General features: G+C 39.0%; 1 protein-coding gene across 2 annotated transcripts in view; it reads right to left on the bottom strand.

The window, feature by feature from the left end:
• The window catches only part of ipo11 (importin 11), an 87,521-nt gene extending 68,996 nt beyond the window's left edge, over positions 1–18,525 (bottom strand). Inside the window, exons 1-8 of one of the 2 annotated variants that reach the window (XM_028414959.1) lie at positions 18,411–18,525; positions 14,884–15,033; positions 13,204–13,304; positions 8,235–8,307; positions 7,416–7,619; positions 4,399–4,531; positions 3,872–3,930; positions 244–292 (exon numbers count right to left, since the gene is read on the bottom strand). In XM_028414959.1, coding sequence (XP_028270760.1) covers positions 244–292; positions 3,872–3,930; positions 4,399–4,531; positions 7,416–7,619; positions 8,235–8,307; positions 13,204–13,304; positions 14,884–15,021 — 757 coding nt within the window. In that variant the 5' untranslated portion in view covers positions 15,022–15,033; positions 18,411–18,525. Of the gene's footprint in view, positions 1–243; positions 293–3,871; positions 3,931–4,398; positions 4,532–7,415; positions 7,620–8,234; positions 8,308–13,203; positions 13,305–14,883; positions 15,034–18,410 lie in introns of those variants that run through there. The other variant, XM_028414960.1, reaches the window with a different exon arrangement.
• Between the last annotated feature and the right edge of the window lie 1,814 nt (positions 18,526–20,339).

Here is a 20,339-nt window from a genome sequence, read left to right as displayed (position 1 = left end):
TTTAAAACCAAACTTAGGGTGCTTGCGTTTGAACTTTTTAATGTAATAATTTAGGTTTAATTTGACACCTAGAATATTATGTCTATGCTGTTATGAGACCTAGACTTTGGATATCATAAACTATCTCAAACTTTTAAGTTTGGAGACTTCTGCATGCACTAGATGAAGCTTCAGTACCTTGTGTTTGTTTACTAAAGGGAGAAGCATCAGAGATTCAGGACAGAGAAAGAGACAAGTACTCACAGCATTCCAAGAACTGTTTTAGCCTTTCAAACACTGCATTCAGGAAACCCTGAAAAGGAAAAGATGAAAAGAGGGTGAGATAAAGTTTAATCTCTTCGACATTTCTGCAGTTGAATCAACTATGATTGCCTCATAAGTATTGCGCAGAAGGAGATATATTAACAAGGGAATAACTTTTGGTATTTGTGTGTTATGCATGAGCACGTGTAAGTATGCGTGGGCACGCTTGCCTCTGTGCTCAGTGAGTGTAAAGGAAAGTGCCAGCTACACAGTATGAAAGAGAATCAATTTTCTGTAGCCTGGTGTAGTCGCGGCTTAGCATGGGAAATTAGATGATGGATGGAGATGCAATCTGTTTAGTTCTGCATTAATGTTCAGCCATGAGGTCAACGGCAGTGTCATTAATCACACGTCCAGCCAACAATGCCTAGGCAGCAACTAAATCTTCTAACATAGTTAGTGAAGAAAGAGGGGGGTCACAAGAGGAGCACAGAGGAGAAGGTAGGAGATGATGGACAACTACGTCCATGGCAGGTGTTTTTTTAAACTAATGGTGGGATTTAGAAAATGGGTGGAGGCAAGGTGGAGAAATAAATATGCATGTTGGAAATTATACAAAATAAATGCAACTGGTGACCAGGAGGATCTAACAACTGAGGAGCAAAGATGTCAGCCTCCTCATACTTCCAGGGAAGAATACAAAAGACCAAAGAGAAAAAGTCAGCAAACTGCACCATGATGGGAGAAAAAGACTGAGACAAAGTGCCAGCCATGACAGAGTTGGTTAGAGTTGGTATTTTTTAAACTTTTCACTGCTGTTCTCCAGAAATGCTGTCACAGCACCGATTAGGAAATAAACATAATCTGTCCAAAATGCTCATGTCATGTGTAAAGAGACCCATTGTAAGACAGTTTTTTACAGGAGACCCAAGTGTGAATGCCATTTACTATTGCCAGAGGGCTGTGACACACCGAGTGGAGTTCGCGGAAGCCGTGCCAAACAAAGACAGATGGCTGGATGGCTCGTCTTTAAAAAAAAGTTGGGTTTAAACACACTGCACTGCAAAACCACCAACATAAATGCTTTGTCTTTGTGTGAGAAAGCACTCTCTGTACTACAAGGATCATCAGATGTTCCCTTTGAACAGGAAGGATCTTCAAACATAACAACTGAAAACCAAATTTACATTTCATTTATTGATTTTAGCAGGACTGTGGTTAGTGACCTAAAGGGTTAAAGGATTTTGTTTATATAGCTGCATGGCTTTAACTGGAATGATTAGTCAATAAATAGCTTTTCTACATAATACCCGCATTCCACAACTTCCAGAAATGTGTCAAAAGTTAAAAAACTCTTCGGCTGCTAAAAGATCACTCTAGCACATTACACGATAATAGGAGATATAAGAAAGTTTAGACCTGCTCCACATAATGACACACTGATGACACAGTGATTTGTCATTAATCTCTCAGATTTTTGCTTCAGGGTGATAAATTACTTCTTTGGCAGGCAACCTGCAGACACTTCTTAGAGTACCTGACAAAAATATAACTTTTAAATAGAGTCAAGTCATTTAATGTGAAGATTCTCTCCAAAGAAAAAAGCCAAATGGAAGATGACTTGTCTTCATCATTTTGATTATCCATTAAAACAAAATGACACATATTTAAACCAACACATGAGATTACAAATTGAGAGACATTTTATCTGTTCAAAAACATTTTGTAGCCACAAAGATCTGAACTTCCATTTCCACAATGGTAAGCTTAATGTGTCATCTCAGTTTGTTATTTCTAAATAAACCTAATATAAGCTAGATCAATGCATCATCTTAATTAAAGTGGCATTTTCCCTGTCCGGCTCTCCTGTGGTGTTTTTGATGAAAGCAATTTCTTTCAGTTTACTTTCTTTCCAGGTCCAGGTCCATTTGATTTTGAGGTGGTACAAAGTATTGACATTGCTTTTGATAGGAACTATGTTGACATTTCTCTGTTGTAGTAGAAAGCAGCGAGTCTGAGAAAAATAATAATAAATCTAAACAATATTAACTCCAAATCATTACAATGAACAACCACATGTCAAGGCAAACAACATTTTAATGACAATATTTTGTCCATCATATAACCTTCAGCCTGCAAGCTAAAAAGTTGTCTCATTAGTGGAATAGCTGAGCCCAGTAAACAGAATTCTGCCGTAAAATGTCCTTGCCATCTCCCAGTTGACAGAGAGAGCAAAGAAAAAACAATAAAGGAGTAAATAATAGGCTAAAAATAGACACAGAGACAGCAGAACTGACTGAGCAGACTAATGTTAATCACTTTTTGACCTTCATCTAATCTTTGTCAAGGTTACAGGAAGACAAAATTGAACGTCTACTAACTAACATTTAATCAATAACATTTCATCTGTTTCTAGCTGAGACATGTATGGTCGTGTGAAAAAGAGCATATTAAATTTTATGGCTAGAGTATTTAAAAAAGTAGTTTAAGTATTAGTTTGTCTTGTACCAACATTATGAAAACAATGTTTTGACAATGTTAACGTTAATGTTTACGATTAAACCATTGGAGGAAATCTAATGGACTAATACATAATTTAAAAACCACTGCCTGGCCAACGTGGGAGATGAGCTCCAGCCATCTGCTTGTAAATCTTTCGTTGGGTTAACGCTGCCTTGGACCCACCTCATCTATTATCAGACTCTGTCTGCCTTTAGACAACCTACTCTGAAGAGTTCCCCTTATGCCCCATCCGTAACAGCAATAGAAACACAGAAGTATAAAGCTGCTTTTAATCTATTCTTTTAAGGAAATAAAAACAAAATGCCAATCTACTATGCTCTTTTTATTTGCATATACAGTATGCCATTTAAATCCAATCAGTAGGTCAAGAACAATTAGCTCAAATGAACATTAAGTAGTACCTGAGAGCCCAACAGCCTGAGAGCAGTGACCTGAACAGGCTCATGTGTTGTTTCACATTTCTGCCCGGGTAGATAATTGAATCCTAAGTGCATTCAAGCATTTAGTTTTAATAAAGAGGGCTGTCTAATTTTTTTCCCCCCACTCAGCACTGTTGTTACGTTATTATAGCCACTGACTGATGTTACATCAGGCTTCAGCCACAAACCACACCCTGCACTTTTTCCAACAGGTTCAAGTGCCAATGCAAATCAAAATCGCTTACCTAACAATAACTTGTCAATAATTATGCTCTCAAACATTTACTGCTATTCTTTCACCAAACAGGATATAGTCAGGATCTGGTGCTGGAGTTCAAAGAAATGGAACATTTCCTGCAAATTACTCCATTAACTATGAACCATGAGGAGACCAAAGCCCTATCCAGGCACACCCTGAAGATTGTATTTTAAACCAGATTTAAACTAAACTGAATTAATAGTTTCATGGAGTTGGACTTTCTTCACACAGAAAGTGGGAGTAAATCTCATACAGAACTGACTCTTTGAACCGAGACACGGCTTAAGGCACTTTCAATCATCATGGCCGTCCATATTCTGCACGCTGTGATTGGAGTCATTTTCAACTCAAAATACCAACCGAAAAATATCAGCTTTTCAAACATGGGAGAGGTTTCTATGGTAGACACAACTGAAATAATGCTTACCATCACTTCCATATTCTGTTGTGGTTCTTGAAATCCATGGACTGTCAGCTTGCGAAGCACTGAAGGGGCAAAAAGAAAAAAGAAACAAATTAGCATGCAGGATTGTCACTACTGCAAACAAGGTATTAAATAAACTCCTTCACATAATTACACAAAATACCAGCACATAAGCATTATAACAAATCAATTATAATTTGACTTGTGGTTAAAATCACATTAAGCGTTGGGCTGTCAATCATGAAACATCAAGAAACATCCCAGTGGTGGTGCTTTCCAATCATAAAGGGCCTGTGGGGGCAGATTTTGCAATGGTGCTCATGTCTCAGGGTTCATAGGCTCTTATTACACAAGAGGGGCAAAATGTTGAGATCATTTAATTACTTTCTGATAGCTTTAGTGCTTGAATATGCACATTCAGCTGTCATTTAAGGCCACGATTTGCTGTTAACAGATCACTGAATCTCTGTGCATGAATACAGTTACACTGAATGTACATGGGAATGCCGTGTGTGTGGAAATGTTGCTACCTTTAAGGGAAAGCAGTGTCCTCTCCAATGAGTTGAGTGCTGCAGCCTCGTCTCTGGCATAGATTTGCTGGAGGAAGCAGTCGGTGTGATGGCTCCACAGGGAGCACGCAAAGCTGTAGATGCCAGACGCCAGCTGCCAACATACACATTAAAAAAATGTACAGGCGGTTTTACAAAGATAACCTTATGCCGAGTCTGAACAGACATTTGAGGTCATTTTGGCCGACACATGAAATTAAACACAAATGTATCAGCACGCCAGATTTCCATGAAATAGCACCTATAAAATTAGAGACTAACAGTCAATGATGTCCATGCAAATACAATACAGCACTTTCATATAATACACACAAACAAACAGGGAGCAAAAGAGGAACCTATGAGCTGCAGGTCTAATTTAGCTCTAAATGAACTTCCTGTTACAGTCACTGCCATAACATTATTTTGAGCCCAAACCAATTACATTTTTTTTGCATGATAGCATTCTCCTCTATGAGCAAAACAAGATCAAAGGTAGACAAAAGTACTCAGTTTCATCAGTTGAGCATCGCATAGTCCGGCCCAGTAGATCAGAAAATATAACGAATCTGCCATAACAAAAATAATACATAAAAATATGGACTGCACTAAGTTTCTAGCATAAACACAATTAACAGAGTGAACTTTAAATATTAGTAGTTATTCATATATAATGATATGGTAAACAAAGATCCACCTGAAAATTAGCATAAGAGAGCAATGCTACAGGCACTTTGTGAGTTGGTCAGCCAGTGCAGCGTAAACCTCCACAACAAGGTCCTTAATAGACTGTGCTGCACATGAAACCAGCCTTTAAGCATTTATTAAAGGCAAGCAGCTGATGCCGAACCAATCAGGTACAACTGCTGTTTGCTTAGAAAAAAAAAGACACTCACACAATATGTGTATTTCACATTAACAAAAAAAGAACAGGCTTTATCAACATGAGTGAAGCCGAGCCTTTTCAAAGCCTGGTGTAATTTCCTGAGGCAGACTACAATCCCCATCATGACCCCAGGTGGCGCATTGCACTGATAAGCAGCAGCATTGCGAAACAACACAACAAGAAATGAAAAAAAAAAGTAGAAACTAATAGTCCCCTGAAACCAACTACATCACCATAACATGCAACTTCATAACAGCAAACCTGACAACTTCAATCTACTTTGTTTAAAATCAACCCATAAACAACAGAAAAGCTGATTATTGACGTAGCTGGGAACCACTGATTGTAGATTCACATAAATTCCAAATAATGAGTTTGGTGAATCTGAATAGTCTGAATATGTCGATTGAGAATTGCTGTAAAACAATTGTTATTTTTTTTATCCTTGTAGAATATGTGTGTATTTTAAAAGCTCTGCAAGTGCAAACATCCGTGTCTGCTGCATTTCACAATGGCAAATGAAGACAACAAAGAGGCAAATTTCAATAGAGGCAAACAATTTTCTCCATCTAAAAGCTGATTTCCTATTCTGGCTCGCAACAAAGCCCCCCCCAGGAAATCTGTTTATGAATACCCATCCAGTGAGATATTGCCCCTTTATTGCTTTTCAAAAGCGCAAAGCCAGACACCAGCATTTCACCTGCCCCATTCCTCATGTATGTACCATTCAGCAATCCATTCTCAAGTTATGCAGATACACACTAACAGGTTTAGCTAATCCTCATATTAAGCATCAGAATGAGGCTGATACTTTACTTGAGACATGTACCACAGCAGCATGTGCAGAAACATTTGGTGATCGATACAGAAGTGGATACACCTTGCTCATTAGCTCCTTCTAGGCCATTTTTTCCACACAACTTGTTACATGATGCCTCCTCATGTCACCTGTGGTTAATTCAAGCTTTTATCTTACCCGCCCACACTCTTGTTTTCTTTTCTTTTTTTCCCCCGTTTAGCTCTGTGACTGGTACACAGAGCACAGCTCACAGTCTAAGCAAGTGGGCCAGTAAAACAAAGAGCTAGTTGCTGTACTGCTATAAGTGCATCATCTCCCACGATGGCAACAAAATGCTCTTCCAAATGTTTTCACTGACAAAGGACTAGTCAGAAGTATAGACACTGAAGAAGTACAAGTAGATATACTCTTCCACACCCACACACATACATAACTCAATTTTTGCAAACAATTAAGACTAGGTGGTGTGTATGCATACAGGAGATAGCACGGACATGTGTGGTCAGATATCACATTAAATACTGCTGCTAGAATGAAATTTCAAGTGTGGCACACCGCCTCCTGAACCGTCTATTTTGTGATTGACATGTAAAGCCATTTATTGTCAAAGTCATCACTCAAAAAGGTACCATTTAATGGGACTTTGAACATCTTTCTGTTCTACTGCCTAAGGGCAAATATTTTGGCATAACTGATGCCTCTTTCCAACATCCAACTGTTTAGTCTCTGATCTCATGTGCACTGGTCTTTCTGTTTCACTCTCTTTCACCATCTCTGTTGATCTGTTTGATCTTCATTAGTATAAAGCCCCTCTCAAAGAACTGTCTCCTATGTACTTCAGAGTCATGGATGGCTAAAAATGTGTATTTGCTCTAATTCCAAAAAAAAAAAAAAACAGACGTTTCTCCTTTTAACATAGTCACGGACTCTTCTACACACACACAAATCTATTACCACACAAGTCAATCATGCTTGAGTCATGCATGAAAACCAGCAAGCATGCACAATAAATCCCACGTTTGGCATGTCTCTTACAAGCAGCTAAACAGCATCTCCTACAGACAAAATCTGAAACTGTATTCAGACTTTTCATCTATCTGTTTTGAAAATCTTTTGCAGAAAAAAAAGAAATAGAAAAAAAAGTGCAGAAGGCAGAACACAACAAACAAAGAGAGCGCAAACAAAAAGAAGCAAAGTTCAGAAGGAAGAGTTTTGGGGGTTTTTTTTCGACTTTTTCACCTGATGTGATCTACCAGCAACAAAATAAACAACTGAGGCTTTAAAACTGAAATATACCAAGTAGTTTGGACTTACATCTTGAAAAAGTCGCCTGTCCTGCGCCAGGCGTTTGGATGCAAGGGTTTTGGTGACATGATAGAATGTTAGCAGCGCTCTGTGCTGCTGCAAGTCATCCTGACCCTTCACAGACTCCAGCAGAATTGGGATGAGCTCTGGCCATTGCCTGGGGCAGTCCAGACGGGCCACCTTGGCTATCAGTACTGCGATCTGGGTTGCTATCTGTTGGAAAATAAGAGAGAGGAAAAAGATGACCAGAGGCAAAGCATTAACGCAGCAGAAGGTGGTTAGCCCGAAGCAAACTCGAGAGGAATTTTACTAAATCTACAATGTTTCAAATGAAAAAAAAAATTGGAAAATGGCATGTCTGATTTAACCAAGTAATAAATAACTGTGAGAAAGGAGCAAGAAGAAAGGGTAAATGGTGTATAGATCATTGTGTGTACAACAAATTATACTGTCCACAGAGCCCTGCAACACCATCACATGCACGAGGACATGATAAGATAGGCTGTGCCTAGTGGTTAAATGGTATCCATTGCCTGCCACATGGACCCCCATTAGTTGTGATGCTGGATAGCTGTCCCTTAGAGACATACATCCTATAGCATCCAGGATGGCTGGCAATTATTTAGGGCCATCTTCCATGTCCCCTTTAGACAGATGTATGTCTCTTTGTCACCGCATTCCCCATGCACAGTTATCCATTCTCTGCTGAATGAACAACTAATGTAGCACATGTGCACATTTATGTGCTTTGACACTTGAATCTTAATGGTATGATGCTTCTGGTCATCTTCCTTTTTTTGTATAATGATGATCAGATGTTTTCCTTACCTGATTGACAGGCTCATTGAAATTTGTGATGAGGCCAGCACGCAGTGAGGTCTTCTCCTCTTCTGATAATGCACTGTGAACAAACCAAACAACAGGATGTTGATTATAAAGTACGGAAGTCAGGAAGAAAGAAAAACAGGAAAACAAAGCTGTACTTTTTATAAACAAAAGGACGCATTCATAGTTAAAAATGCTGACGTCTCTCAGTAAGCTTCTTTACTTAATTTGATTTTGAAACATGCAAAAATAAAAAGAAAAGGAGATACAACTATAAGCATGGAGGGACATACATTCAAACTTTTCAGAAAAGAGAAGAGCCAATTCTGGGCAGCAGCCCCAACTACTGAGCCACCATGTCGCATTATGACAGCAGGGTGCCAGGCACCCTGACAATGCGGAACAAAATGCCCCTCTTTATTACCTCATTGTAGATTCTGGACGTGCAAACCACAAATTAATTAAATGATGAAAATATGACACATTTACCAACTTTTCACAGAATTAACTAAAAAAGGTTGTCTATTGTGAACAAACCCCTTGATTATGAATTAGTAAACTTAGCTCCAACTAAGATCTTGATCATTAAACTATAACTATAGTGTTTCTATTGCAACTGCTGCAAAAGCTAGGCAATGTGAGAATGTTTGATGTGAAGAAAAGCGAGGAATAAATCATGCTATAACCCTGAGCAAAACAGAACTGATATGACAAATTACAAGGAGGGAAATTAGAGAAACAAGATTTGCTACACACACATATTTTTAAAGATTTTGGGTGGTAGGCAAACTTTAAAGACATTAGATGAAAGATTAAAGGATATATTAACATATGCAAAAATGTGCCTTCTGTTTGTAAGCAAAATTTAAGAAATTCAGAGGATCAGGAGGACAAAAGATTAAAAAGAAAGACTAACAGACTTTAACAGTTTAAAGGAAATATTAAAAAAAACTCACTCATCAGGCAGAGCAAAATCTTAATTCTATATGTAAGTTGTGTTACTTTTAGAGGGGGAGGTTTAGCTGTTACTTCTTAAGTAATACTAATAGAAAAAAAAAACAATTTTGCTGATCAGCAAACAGGAATAAGGCATATGTGTCAGCAATTTGAAATAATTATGTAAATGCTTGTATCCTGGCTTATATAAACTTATGCTGACATGAGCAGCTGCGTAGGCTGACATGATTATATGATGCCTTAACAAAAACAAACAGCATGTCCAACACAGCAGACCATATTTAGTCTGAAGATGGAAGGGTGCCTAAAATTTGTCAAAGTCAATGTACACTTTAAAAACAACAACAAATGCTTCCACCAAATTATTCAATTAATCAAAGTATTACTTACAAATGTCTTTTTGTGGAGGGGGGCTTTCAAAGATGCAATCTTATACAAGACAAAGCCTAGCAGGTCTGATGGTCTTGATTGAATTTAACTGATTTTTGTGCATCTACTCTCACCTATATGTTAAAAGTTTGATGCCATTTTTATCATTTATGATACCTTATTAATCCTGCATACTAAGAAGGTATAGGGGGCAAAGTTTTCAAAGTTCTGGAAAGGCAGCTGACCTTTTTCATAACAGAACTCTGGGCTTATCAGCAGAAAGAGCACAGGAGGAACTAATAACATTAATGATGGCACCATTACCCTTAAGTGACACAGTCATGCCAATGAACCAGCCTGTCCAATACTAAAGCTGTGAAACTCAGAGCAATAATGGAATCTAGTCATTTTTCATTATTAGCTAGCCAAGTGCTCTTTCAGCTATAACATGTTGAAATGCCTGTCAAAAGGTCCATTTATCAGTATCTCTTTGTACTCCTTGACTGGGTTCACTCTGTATTACAATTAAAAGCCCTCTCAAATGAGTGACACCAAACTGAGAGGCTGCCTTATTGAGAGGCTGATACAAAGACCCCACATTAGGCTGTGATGGTGCACTAATTAACCAATTAAATTGTACCTGCATTGGAATATCTTAAGAGCTTGTTTTATCTAAATCTTGTCCCCAGCTCACACAAAAATCAAAACAGATTACCGTAACAAATAACATAAAAGGGAACTGCCTGCAGTTTTCTACAACTTCCAATGAGCACAGTGCCAACTCTCAAACTATTTGCCAATGATAAGATATAGGTTTGGCACACAACATCAGGGGACAACCTTGACATTTTGAGTTTGCCCCGAGAGATTTCTGTAGTAATGGGTGACCATGGATGAGACTTTGTCCACCATTCCCTGACAGAATAAAATAATCAAAACAGTGGAGACATCCTGCTCCCAAGGAACCCAAGTTGTTGAAATCGGCAACTGGTTGAATTTGTTCTCTGAAATGCAAAGTGCTGTTGGTAGAAAAGGCTTACACAATTACAGGAATATGTATACTAGTCTCTTTGAGGAAAGCACTGGAGAAAAATCAGGACAATTTAATGTGGAATTTGATTAGGGAATTGTTCTTTACCCAAGATGAGAATCCAGCTACACAGCAGCAATAGCAGCCATCCAGCAATGTGGATTTTAATCTTGTCACCTGCCCTGTTCATCTGATTCAGTGACTTCAACCTGCTACTCATCCAGATGATGACGGAGCAGCTTAGCGGTCATCAATATAGTGATATACATAGTGATGAATTTGATATTAAGGCACTTGACCACTTTTTGGAGGTCTACAAACATTTCCCCTCCACGGGTCTTAATGCTTCATGGCCACTAGATATGCTTAACTCCATTGAAAAAGAATATTTTGACCCTGTTGTAGTACATTAGTAATCACTGTAAATAAATAAAAAGATGTGCAATGTGGAATATGCTTCACACTGTGACACCACGTGCACTGTGCCGTGTCATGCAGGATCTAGCTCGTGGATAAATGGCAATGGCCTAAAGGCACAATCACATAAATAACCCAAGGATAAAAAACCCTTGCACAGCACTCTAGCAAATGAAAGTTAGTTTACTGAACTACTGATGAGAAAAAAACTTTGATTAAACCAGGAAACTTTACAAAAACAGCAGAGAAGAGCAACAATGTGAAGCAGTAAAACAGTAGTCACAGAGTGCAGACCTACCACCAGTCCTGTGAATTTAATTTCAATTCAAATCTAACAAAAGCCTGCTAGTCAGGTTTGGGGCAGGTACCCATGACTAGGGTTGGGCGGTATCCAAATTTAGACACCGTCAAACGGCCCCTACATTTTACCCCGGTGTACGTGAATACCGTGCCGTGTTTTTGTTTGTTTTTTAATTTTACCATTACTACTGAAGTGAAACTGAAGATTCAACTACACAAGGCATCAAATAAAATATGTTTAATATTTGATCCTTATCTTCTATATAAGTACATTGCATTTTTTTATTGACGGTATTAAAAATGATACCGTCGCTACCTGTCTGCCCCGCCGGTATACCTTAATATCGCCCAACCCTACCCATGACTTTAGTCTTTGAATTAGGCTTGTGCAAAATCGTATCGTGTGCAATTAATCGTCAGAAAAACTGTAATCGATTAATATTTGCCACTTATCGATTACGGCGATTAGTGCCCCGTCATGATGGCGCATTTTTGTGTGCGGCGTAGTCTCACCATCACCCGCGCACATGTGAGCCCACAATAACAATAATGGTGGAAGGCAGTGGTGTTCAGTTAAATAATGCGGAGCAGCACGTTTCTAACACAAGTTCAACGTCTGTCACCATAAGCCCGAGCACGAAGAAAGCGCAACGAGGACACAACACTACACTACAGCTGTATATAGTGCCGCGACATGCATTAGGTGAAGCGTGTAGCGTTGGTTGTTGCTATAGTAACTGAATTTTTGCTCGTATCAAATGAATGAACTCCAATCTTTATTTACGGACTCCACAGCAACATAGGAAACATTACAACAGCGAAGTCTCCTCCAGCAGATATTGGAAAGACTTCCACTCAGCCAAGAATCCGCAATACGTTTAGTCAGTGTGCTCCTTACGACCAAACGAAGCGCTGGAAGAACGTAACGTAGGTTGATTTGCACAGACACACATTTAAATGTGAAATTGTCCGGTTTGTTTATTTGTTTGTTTTTTCTGCTGCTGTTCTACAGTCTGAGTGAAAACATGCACTAGTGTGGGACATATTCCAGTCACAGGTTCATTTGCACAGACACATTTTTTAACTTGAAATAATCACTGATGTGACTTTTCTGAACTTTGTTTGTCTATTTGTCTGTTTAATTTTAATGTTGACATGCTTTGTGACCTTAAGATAAAAACATTTGAAGGACAAAGTTACTTTAAATGTTTGCTTCATTATTATTTTGAAGCAGTTTGTGCCTCAATATTATCAATACATATTTCCATGGCTGGTTGGTGCCTAATCACCAGCTTAGCCTGTTAGAATGAAGTAGTTAACTTGACTGATGATTTGTCGGTATCATGCTAGAACACTGTGCCAATTTAGAGTCAAAAACATGTAAGTGCAACTGTCATCAATTAATCGTCAAATTAATCGTTATCGGCTAAATGCCACAATTAATCGTGATTAATTTTTTTGCCAATATCGCCCAACCCTACTTTGAATACAGAAAGCTGATCAAACCCCAGACAAAAGAGACACAAAAGAATAAAGTGAGCGGGAAATCAAGGCACAGTGATATAAATAATCAGGTATAGAGGTAAAAAAGGGACATGACACCTGTGAATAGAGTTGTGGAGAGAAATGCCGACGCAAGCTTGAAGGTAAATAGAAGACAGAGAGAGAGGGAAAACCGAAAAAACTCCAAAGAAAATCTGTGGCAAAAAGAATGAGGATATGACAAAGCCTCCAAAACAGGGAAAGAGATTACACAGGATGAATAGAAAAGAGTGGATGAGACAAAGAATGAGAGTAAAGACCAGCAGTGGGAGAGAGAAACCAAAAAGCTAGCGATGGAAAAGTGACAGAGTAATGTTGACAGCAGGGGGGAATGAAAGTGAATAAGCAGGCACTTACTGAGGCGCTACTCTCCTCCAGTATCTGTCAATGCCATTTTTGAAGTACAGCACAGCCAGCCACCTGACGTTCACGTCCAGCATGTGGTTATTAAAGATATTCTGTGAAAAAAGCAAATGTATACGTTTAGCTAACAGCACTTTGTTACCTCAAATGAGTTGTACAAGGCAATATAAGGACAGACTTACTGATGTGTAACAGCTTGAAGAAAAGACATATAACTGTGAAGACTTTAAGCCACTGTTTAAGCGATAGCTCCATTAAAATGCAGGGCACGTTAACTTTGTGATCTACAGTGTCTAATTTTTACACACCAGTGTGGTTTTATTTCTTGAAGCTGCTATCATTTCTGAGCTGTTAAAATGTAGCCATAACCTCAGAAAAATATGACAGAGGATGTCAGTGTTCTCAAAGTCACTCTCGTTTACACTGCTAAAGCCAGGAGATCCATAAAGAGGAGCACAGTAATATCAGAGATTGGAATCTTGGCTCTGATGTTTTCAGGTCTTGGAGGTGTAGAAACGAATTCAATAAAGGAGGATTTACATTTTTTTTCTGCTTTAATAATGATATAAAACATCCATCTGTTGAATCAAGGGGACAGAAGACTATTACAGGAGTTGTACAGTGAAGCCATTTACTTGAATATGTAAGAAAATAAAACCTGCCCTCTGCCACTAAACATTAGATCCATCACTGCAACTGGAATTTTTTTGGCTTGGCAGGCATTTGATTTATTGATGCCGTCCCTCCTGTACCATCTCTGTAATGAGGTACACAGACACAGCTTCTAACTAAGAGACAGGGGGCAGATTGCACACCTTGAGTTAATTGCCATGTACCATGAGCACACAGGCAGCTGCAGCAAAATGATGCACAACCCAAATTTGTCAGCTACAACTCCAGAGATAAATCTAAACTAGAAGCCAGAGGCGATCAAAGACACGGGTGTGGCACATTTATTCCCGAAAATGTTTCTGTATGTTAACAAATGACAGAAATGTATCTGTCGTACACTCAATCCTCTGTTGACAGATGTTATGTGTAAACTGATATCCATGTCTGTCCAGACTCAAATAATATATATAATGAAGAACTTGAAGGTAATGTAAGGTTTTGAATGTATTTTTTGATAAATAGGAGTATCGCCATTGACCTCTAACCAGCATATTCTTCTCAGCCCATGTGGATATTTGTGCAACATTTGAAGAAATTTCTTCAAAGCCTTCTTGAGATATCAAATGACATCAACAGATGGGCCTACAGCCCAAACACAGACCGCCTCCAGTCACGGCTGCTGCCACTCTAAAGGCTTGGACATTTGAGTATTTCTTTAACACAATCAGTTCCCAACTGTCTGCCCTACTCTGCCCTGTTTCACGATGTTTTCCTGCTCCACACAGTCTCTTGATTTATTGCAGTGACTACAGTTATTGTGTGAAACTGCCAGGATGAATTGTCACACATGAGCAAAATACATAACCCCTCAATCTGCTTTTGTTATGCCATTTGTGAAATATTCCCCTTCTATTAATGACTAATCAACACTGACGTAAGTACTCTGAACAATTCAGACCACCCAGCAAAACTATGCTTTGAACAAAATACTGCACGTTCTTTATCTTCTCACCATATGAGACTTCCTTGTAGCTTTGGCTTCGCTTTGATAAACACACTCACCAGAAGGACCGAGTAGAAGCCTGGCTGGGTCTCCCACTGGCGAAGCTGCTCCTCCGCAGGCTTCAGCACAGCTGTGTCCTGACTGGTGGCTTGCGTTAAGGCCTGCAGCACCACTGAACTGGCACTGTCCATATCCATAGCTGGATATATCTGCAGGGGAATGAGAAAAGGAGGTGGGAGGAGAGAGACATACAAAAGTGGAATTTAATGGCGCTGCTTGACAAAGCCTCTGGTTGAGTTGTGGGGAAAATCCTTTTTAATAGATTCCATGCAGGGGGAAAATAACAATACAACAGCAAGTTAAAGAGAAAGTCAAATTACAACGCATCTACAAGTGTCAGAAAAAAAGAACCTTCATTTTCTGCTCTGCCTGTCTGTATATTTTTCTATCCCGTTTTTATTATAGTTCAAGGAGTGCCGAAATCCCTGTCAAACGCAGTGAGAGAGAAACATCCTTCTAAAAACTGGAAACACTGGCAGTCATCTCTGCCATGCAAAGAGCCGTTCTATGTCCCAGATACAATTCAAGCATCCGAGCTTCACACGTCCAAAGGTGTTATTCAGTCTCAAAGGATTACCTGACTCAGTCGCCTCTGTGCTTCAAAAATGGATTCTCAGATAGAATAATAAATTGTCATCTAAGCAGGCCTACATTGACATCACAAATCCATATTTAGGAACCCAAATCACAACTTTTAAATGGATGGATAACAGTGGAAAAACTATTACTCTTCCCCATCACTGAATCCCAATAACTGTTTTATAGCTGTCATATGAAGGTAGTGCAGCAGGAAACACTGCTCCTGTGCAGTGTTTTCTTTAGGTGTTTTCTGTGAGGCCAGTGGAGGTACTTTGATGACAGTGTGACCTTTCATTATTGGGCTTCTGTACAACAAAAATGTTGAGCAAGACTGCCATCTACAGTCCGGAAACAAATCTGAAGCACCACTTGCTTTTGTAATCGCATGTCTACCACACATAAATTATGTGGCAGTGCTATGGCCACAACTTATGTTACATAACAGAGATGCATTCTTTTAATAAACAGTCACAGTTAAAATCGTAATTGTCCATCTAGTCCATAGTGGAACTCTGAAGGTGTGATTAATGCAAGAACAGTAATGAGATAGAAAATAGAGAAATGTTCCAGCCATCCCTAAACTTTTCTGAAAAATATGCTAATCACATGTAAAAGATCATAAAACTAAAAAAAATCTCTGTCATACTGTAACATGACAGTACATATGTAAGTGTACTCCACATGCACACTATGATTTTGGTATGATAAAATGATCATGTGGCCTGTTTGTTCGATAGATGGCAGTATGTTTTTAGCTAGAGTGCAAATCAACTAGGTTTATTGTTATCCTATTGGCTAGAAGTGAAATGTTAAACTAAAAAATTTACAAGCAAATATACCCAACTTCAAGGGGTGGGATCTGGAAAATAAACACAGATAATAATCTTGTGCTCTTGTGCTGTCACATCAAGCCTCTCATACCATTCATACTCGTTTATCCAAAACTTGGGCAAGCTAAAACAATGACTAAAACAGGAGTGTCAAAGATTTTGTTGTTTAAAAAATATTTGCAGAATTGCTAATCACATTAGATTTGTGTTATTAGCATTATTACCTATTTCACTGCACACCATTGTGAATTTCATTTTCTGATATCAGTCTAGTTGTCTCGCTACCTACATCACATGCTTTGTTTCCCTGATAGATGGTGTGTCCATCCAATTGCATCCAAAGGCAATTTATTCTGGATGAGTTGGTTCTCCCAACTTGAATTCACATAGACCAGGATGGACACCAGGGTAGGTAGATTCTTCACAAAAAAAACTCCAGACTTCGTTTGGGTAATTGCCTAAAAACCCCTTCCTTCAAAGGGTCTTACAGTGATCGTTTTTGTCCAAACCTGAGTGTGACTATCGTGTTCAGGGTTTCAGGGCACCCACAAATGAAAGTGAAAGTCTGATAAAGAATAATAACTGTATAGCTGCTCTCATCTTCTATTAGAAGTTGAACCAATCAAGCAGAAAGTTAATAGGTAATAGACTGCCAAAAATGAACAAGGTGCAACTGTAGCTCAGCTAATACAGAAATGAAACAGTGATGCTCCATGTGTAGCAACAAACAGCTACAGAGACTGTCACTTGCAACAACACAAATAACAGGACATTTGAATAAGTTTTGAATGTTGTATACAGAAATACAATTACTCAGAAGTCTGTGCATTAAAATAGAATTAAAAACTAGGGTAAGCCACAGAACAGATTTTAGTATGCCTGTAAACATACTTAGTGATTATAACCCTCTATATTCTATGGCTTTCTGTGACTGAACAATGCCATTTTCTTGATGGGTACTTTTGTTTGCACATCCATCCTGTGACATGCATTTTAGGTTAGGAGGTACCTCCAAATTGACTGTAGATGGCTGTAGGTGTGAGCAAGAACAGTGGTCTGTCTACTGGCTTTAGACTGGTAATCTGTCTAGAGTGTGTACCACTTTTTGCCCAGTCACAGCTGGGATAGGCTCCAGCTCCATCCAGAAAACCATGTGATTCATTTACATCATGACACCATCATCATTTACACAGACTGTACAGGTTGTGTTGTCCAATCAAAGCACAGAATGTCACACTTGTCATTCCCTTTATGTACTGTCTGGTTATATCTTTCTCCACCTACACTAAAAATTCGCAAAATGAAACTTGCTCGACTTTCTACTATTTCACAAAAATGTATACAGACTGAGCAAACAAACTGTAAAACATGTCAGTATGGAATAAATCTCAGTCAACACTGTGTATAGGGGGCCTTATCAAACCTGCACCCTATACTATACCCTGCTAAATGTCTGGTGTTGTTGTCATGGCCTGTGTCACCAATACTAGCTAGTTGTCAAATGCTGGCTAACTGGAGACGTATGCTAGCGGCAGCATAACTTTAGGAGCTAACGAACGCTACATACTGATAGCTTTAGCTCTACTAACTAAAGCTGAGTGATCATCAGCTTGGTCACACTGTAATACAAAGCTTCATGCCGTCATGTACTGTCAATGTACTGTGACGCTGTGCTGCGGATTGTAGTAACGCGATACAAAACGTATGCTAAGTAATGTGTCCATGTAGTGGGTTAGTCTGTTTTTGAAGCACAGAGAGAACCAAAACAAGCTCGATGGTTTGGGGTCAGCAATCAGAGTTTGGCAGCAATTTAAACATGTTGTGAATGACATTAGGCTTTCATTAGCGTTGACATATTCGCACCGAATGATTTACTTATATGTTTTTATTCTTGTCATCAATTAGTAAAATGCGACTACCGCCCACTCGCTAATGACATGGGGGCTACAGAGTTCCAAATCCTCCATACCCCAAACACCAAAGCTAACTTTGGGCTAGCTAGCTAGCTAAACTTATTCAGTCCGACACCACAGGCCGACACGTCCGTCATGTTGAACAGTATTTTCTTCCGGTATCAAAACAAATGTCGCTGATAAGGAATACAAAATTGCACTCACCTAAAAGATAGTGGTAGAAAACAAAATCCGCGCTTGTAACAGAGGATGCTAAGGCTCTGAGAAATGTAATGAGCGATGAAACACGCTTTTAGGAATGGCGCGGGTAACCCAGAAGGCGCATGCTGATGACGTACCAGGCTTACCAGGCGTCGTTTGTCATGAATGAATGAAGCAAAAAAAAAAACATCTACACGTTAGTGTCTTGTGCTGTAAGTTGTCTTTCGCTGGAACTACAACAACTTGTTCTGTTCAAATACATACTGAAGAATATATGAAAGGTGTGTGTGTGTGGCTGAGCTTAATAAATAAACTAGTAAATAAAAGGTGAAACTTGCCTGTGTGTACAAATAAATAACTATATGCTCTGTCCTGTCTCTAAATTAAATCTCCACATCACCTATAGCCCAGACTATAAGGTACAGTTTAAGGTAAAATCGCATTTTTGGGAAAATTTCTCTATAGCGCCCCTTAACGTGTAGCCCCTTTGATTTAGCTTGGTACGTTGCCTGTCAACAGTCCACCGATGTAATCAAAGTAGACAAGACAAAAAATGCATTGCAAAACTCTTTCAAAAGTGCTACGGTGTGGCGGGGGCGTGGCCTCAAGTTCGCCATTACAAAGAAACACTGTATTTTCTGCAGTACCACCAACATACTTCATGCAATGTGGACAAAATCTTAGGCCCCGTTCACACTGGGGGAAAAAGTGGAAAATGTGGCTTAAGCAGGATTTGGCCGCATCCAGATCAATCCAGATGTGTTTTTTTCCGAGTGTGAACACCTCCAATCCAGCTGAATCCAGTTTGATTTCAAGCCGGCTAGATCCACCCTCGAGAGGTGGATCTAACCTTCGAGAGGTGGATCTAGCAGGATTGGCTCAAATGTGGCCCAGGTGTGAACGCAAATGTGGCTAGCAAATCCGGCTTGCCCGCAATGCTGCTTGCAGCTTTAATTAAAGTTCTATTTCCAAAACTTTGTCCTCCTTTTTCCTTTATTCATAAGCTTATATTACTTCACCTTGCACATAAAAACAAAATTATTCCCCAGAACCTTAAATTAAAAGCCTCCTGGTGGTAACAGTCAACTGTGTCCTTTTTGTTTGATGACAGCACAGAGTCACAGAGACCCAGTTTTGCTGCTGACTCCTTTAGGTTTTCTTACAAGGTGTTCTCCTCCTTTCATTATTTCTTTCACCCTGACAAAATTCCCAGTCCCAGATGCTCGGCATTATATTGGCACCACCCTGTTTGACTGTGGCAACTGTGGTCTCTCCTTTCTTTCTCTCTCTGTTACCAAATAGCTCTAGTTTGGTACATCTGACCAAATGACACACTTGCAATCTTTCATTTAATTTTCAATCTCTCGTTAGTTTTCTTTCCACCTTGTTCTGTGCTGTTTGACTCTCTTTGAACGTCTTGATAAAACCTACCTACCTACCTACCTACCTACCTACCAGACAATCTTTAGTCTCAAGTCTAATCTCATTTCTTTCATTTCTTTAGGACAAAACATTACTTGTGATACTGTACTACAAGATACTAATCCTCACTTTAAAGCAAATCAAATTTACTTTGAAGGGCTCAATATGCACTGTAGTTTTATCTGATATATTTTGGATTTAATCTCTTTTCCCAGCATGCCTTTAAATGTATTCTAAGGGTGTTCTTAGTGCACCACACCATTGTTTGTATCAAGTGTTGATGATGGGTTAATAAGCTTCACTTGTGTTTTTGTGCTATGTACTTTCAGCAAAGTGCTACACATGTACAGCCTTCGCAATACTAAATAATAAGAAAGAAATCTTCTCTTGTTATTAGCCTACAAAGTATATATAGTGTTCCACTGCTTTTGCCTTCTCTTGTGTTCAGAGAGTGCAAACACACGTGATTCTCTAACAACAATATATGACTGATTAAATGGCTTTTAGTTT

The sequence above is a fragment of the Parambassis ranga genome, chromosome 9, assembly GCF_900634625.1.
Source record: "Parambassis ranga chromosome 9, fParRan2.1, whole genome shotgun sequence".
Lineage (NCBI taxonomy): Eukaryota > Metazoa > Chordata > Actinopteri > Ambassidae > Parambassis > Parambassis ranga.
The sequence above is the reverse complement of the archived record's forward strand: the minus strand, read 5'-3'. Positions and strand labels throughout refer to the sequence as shown.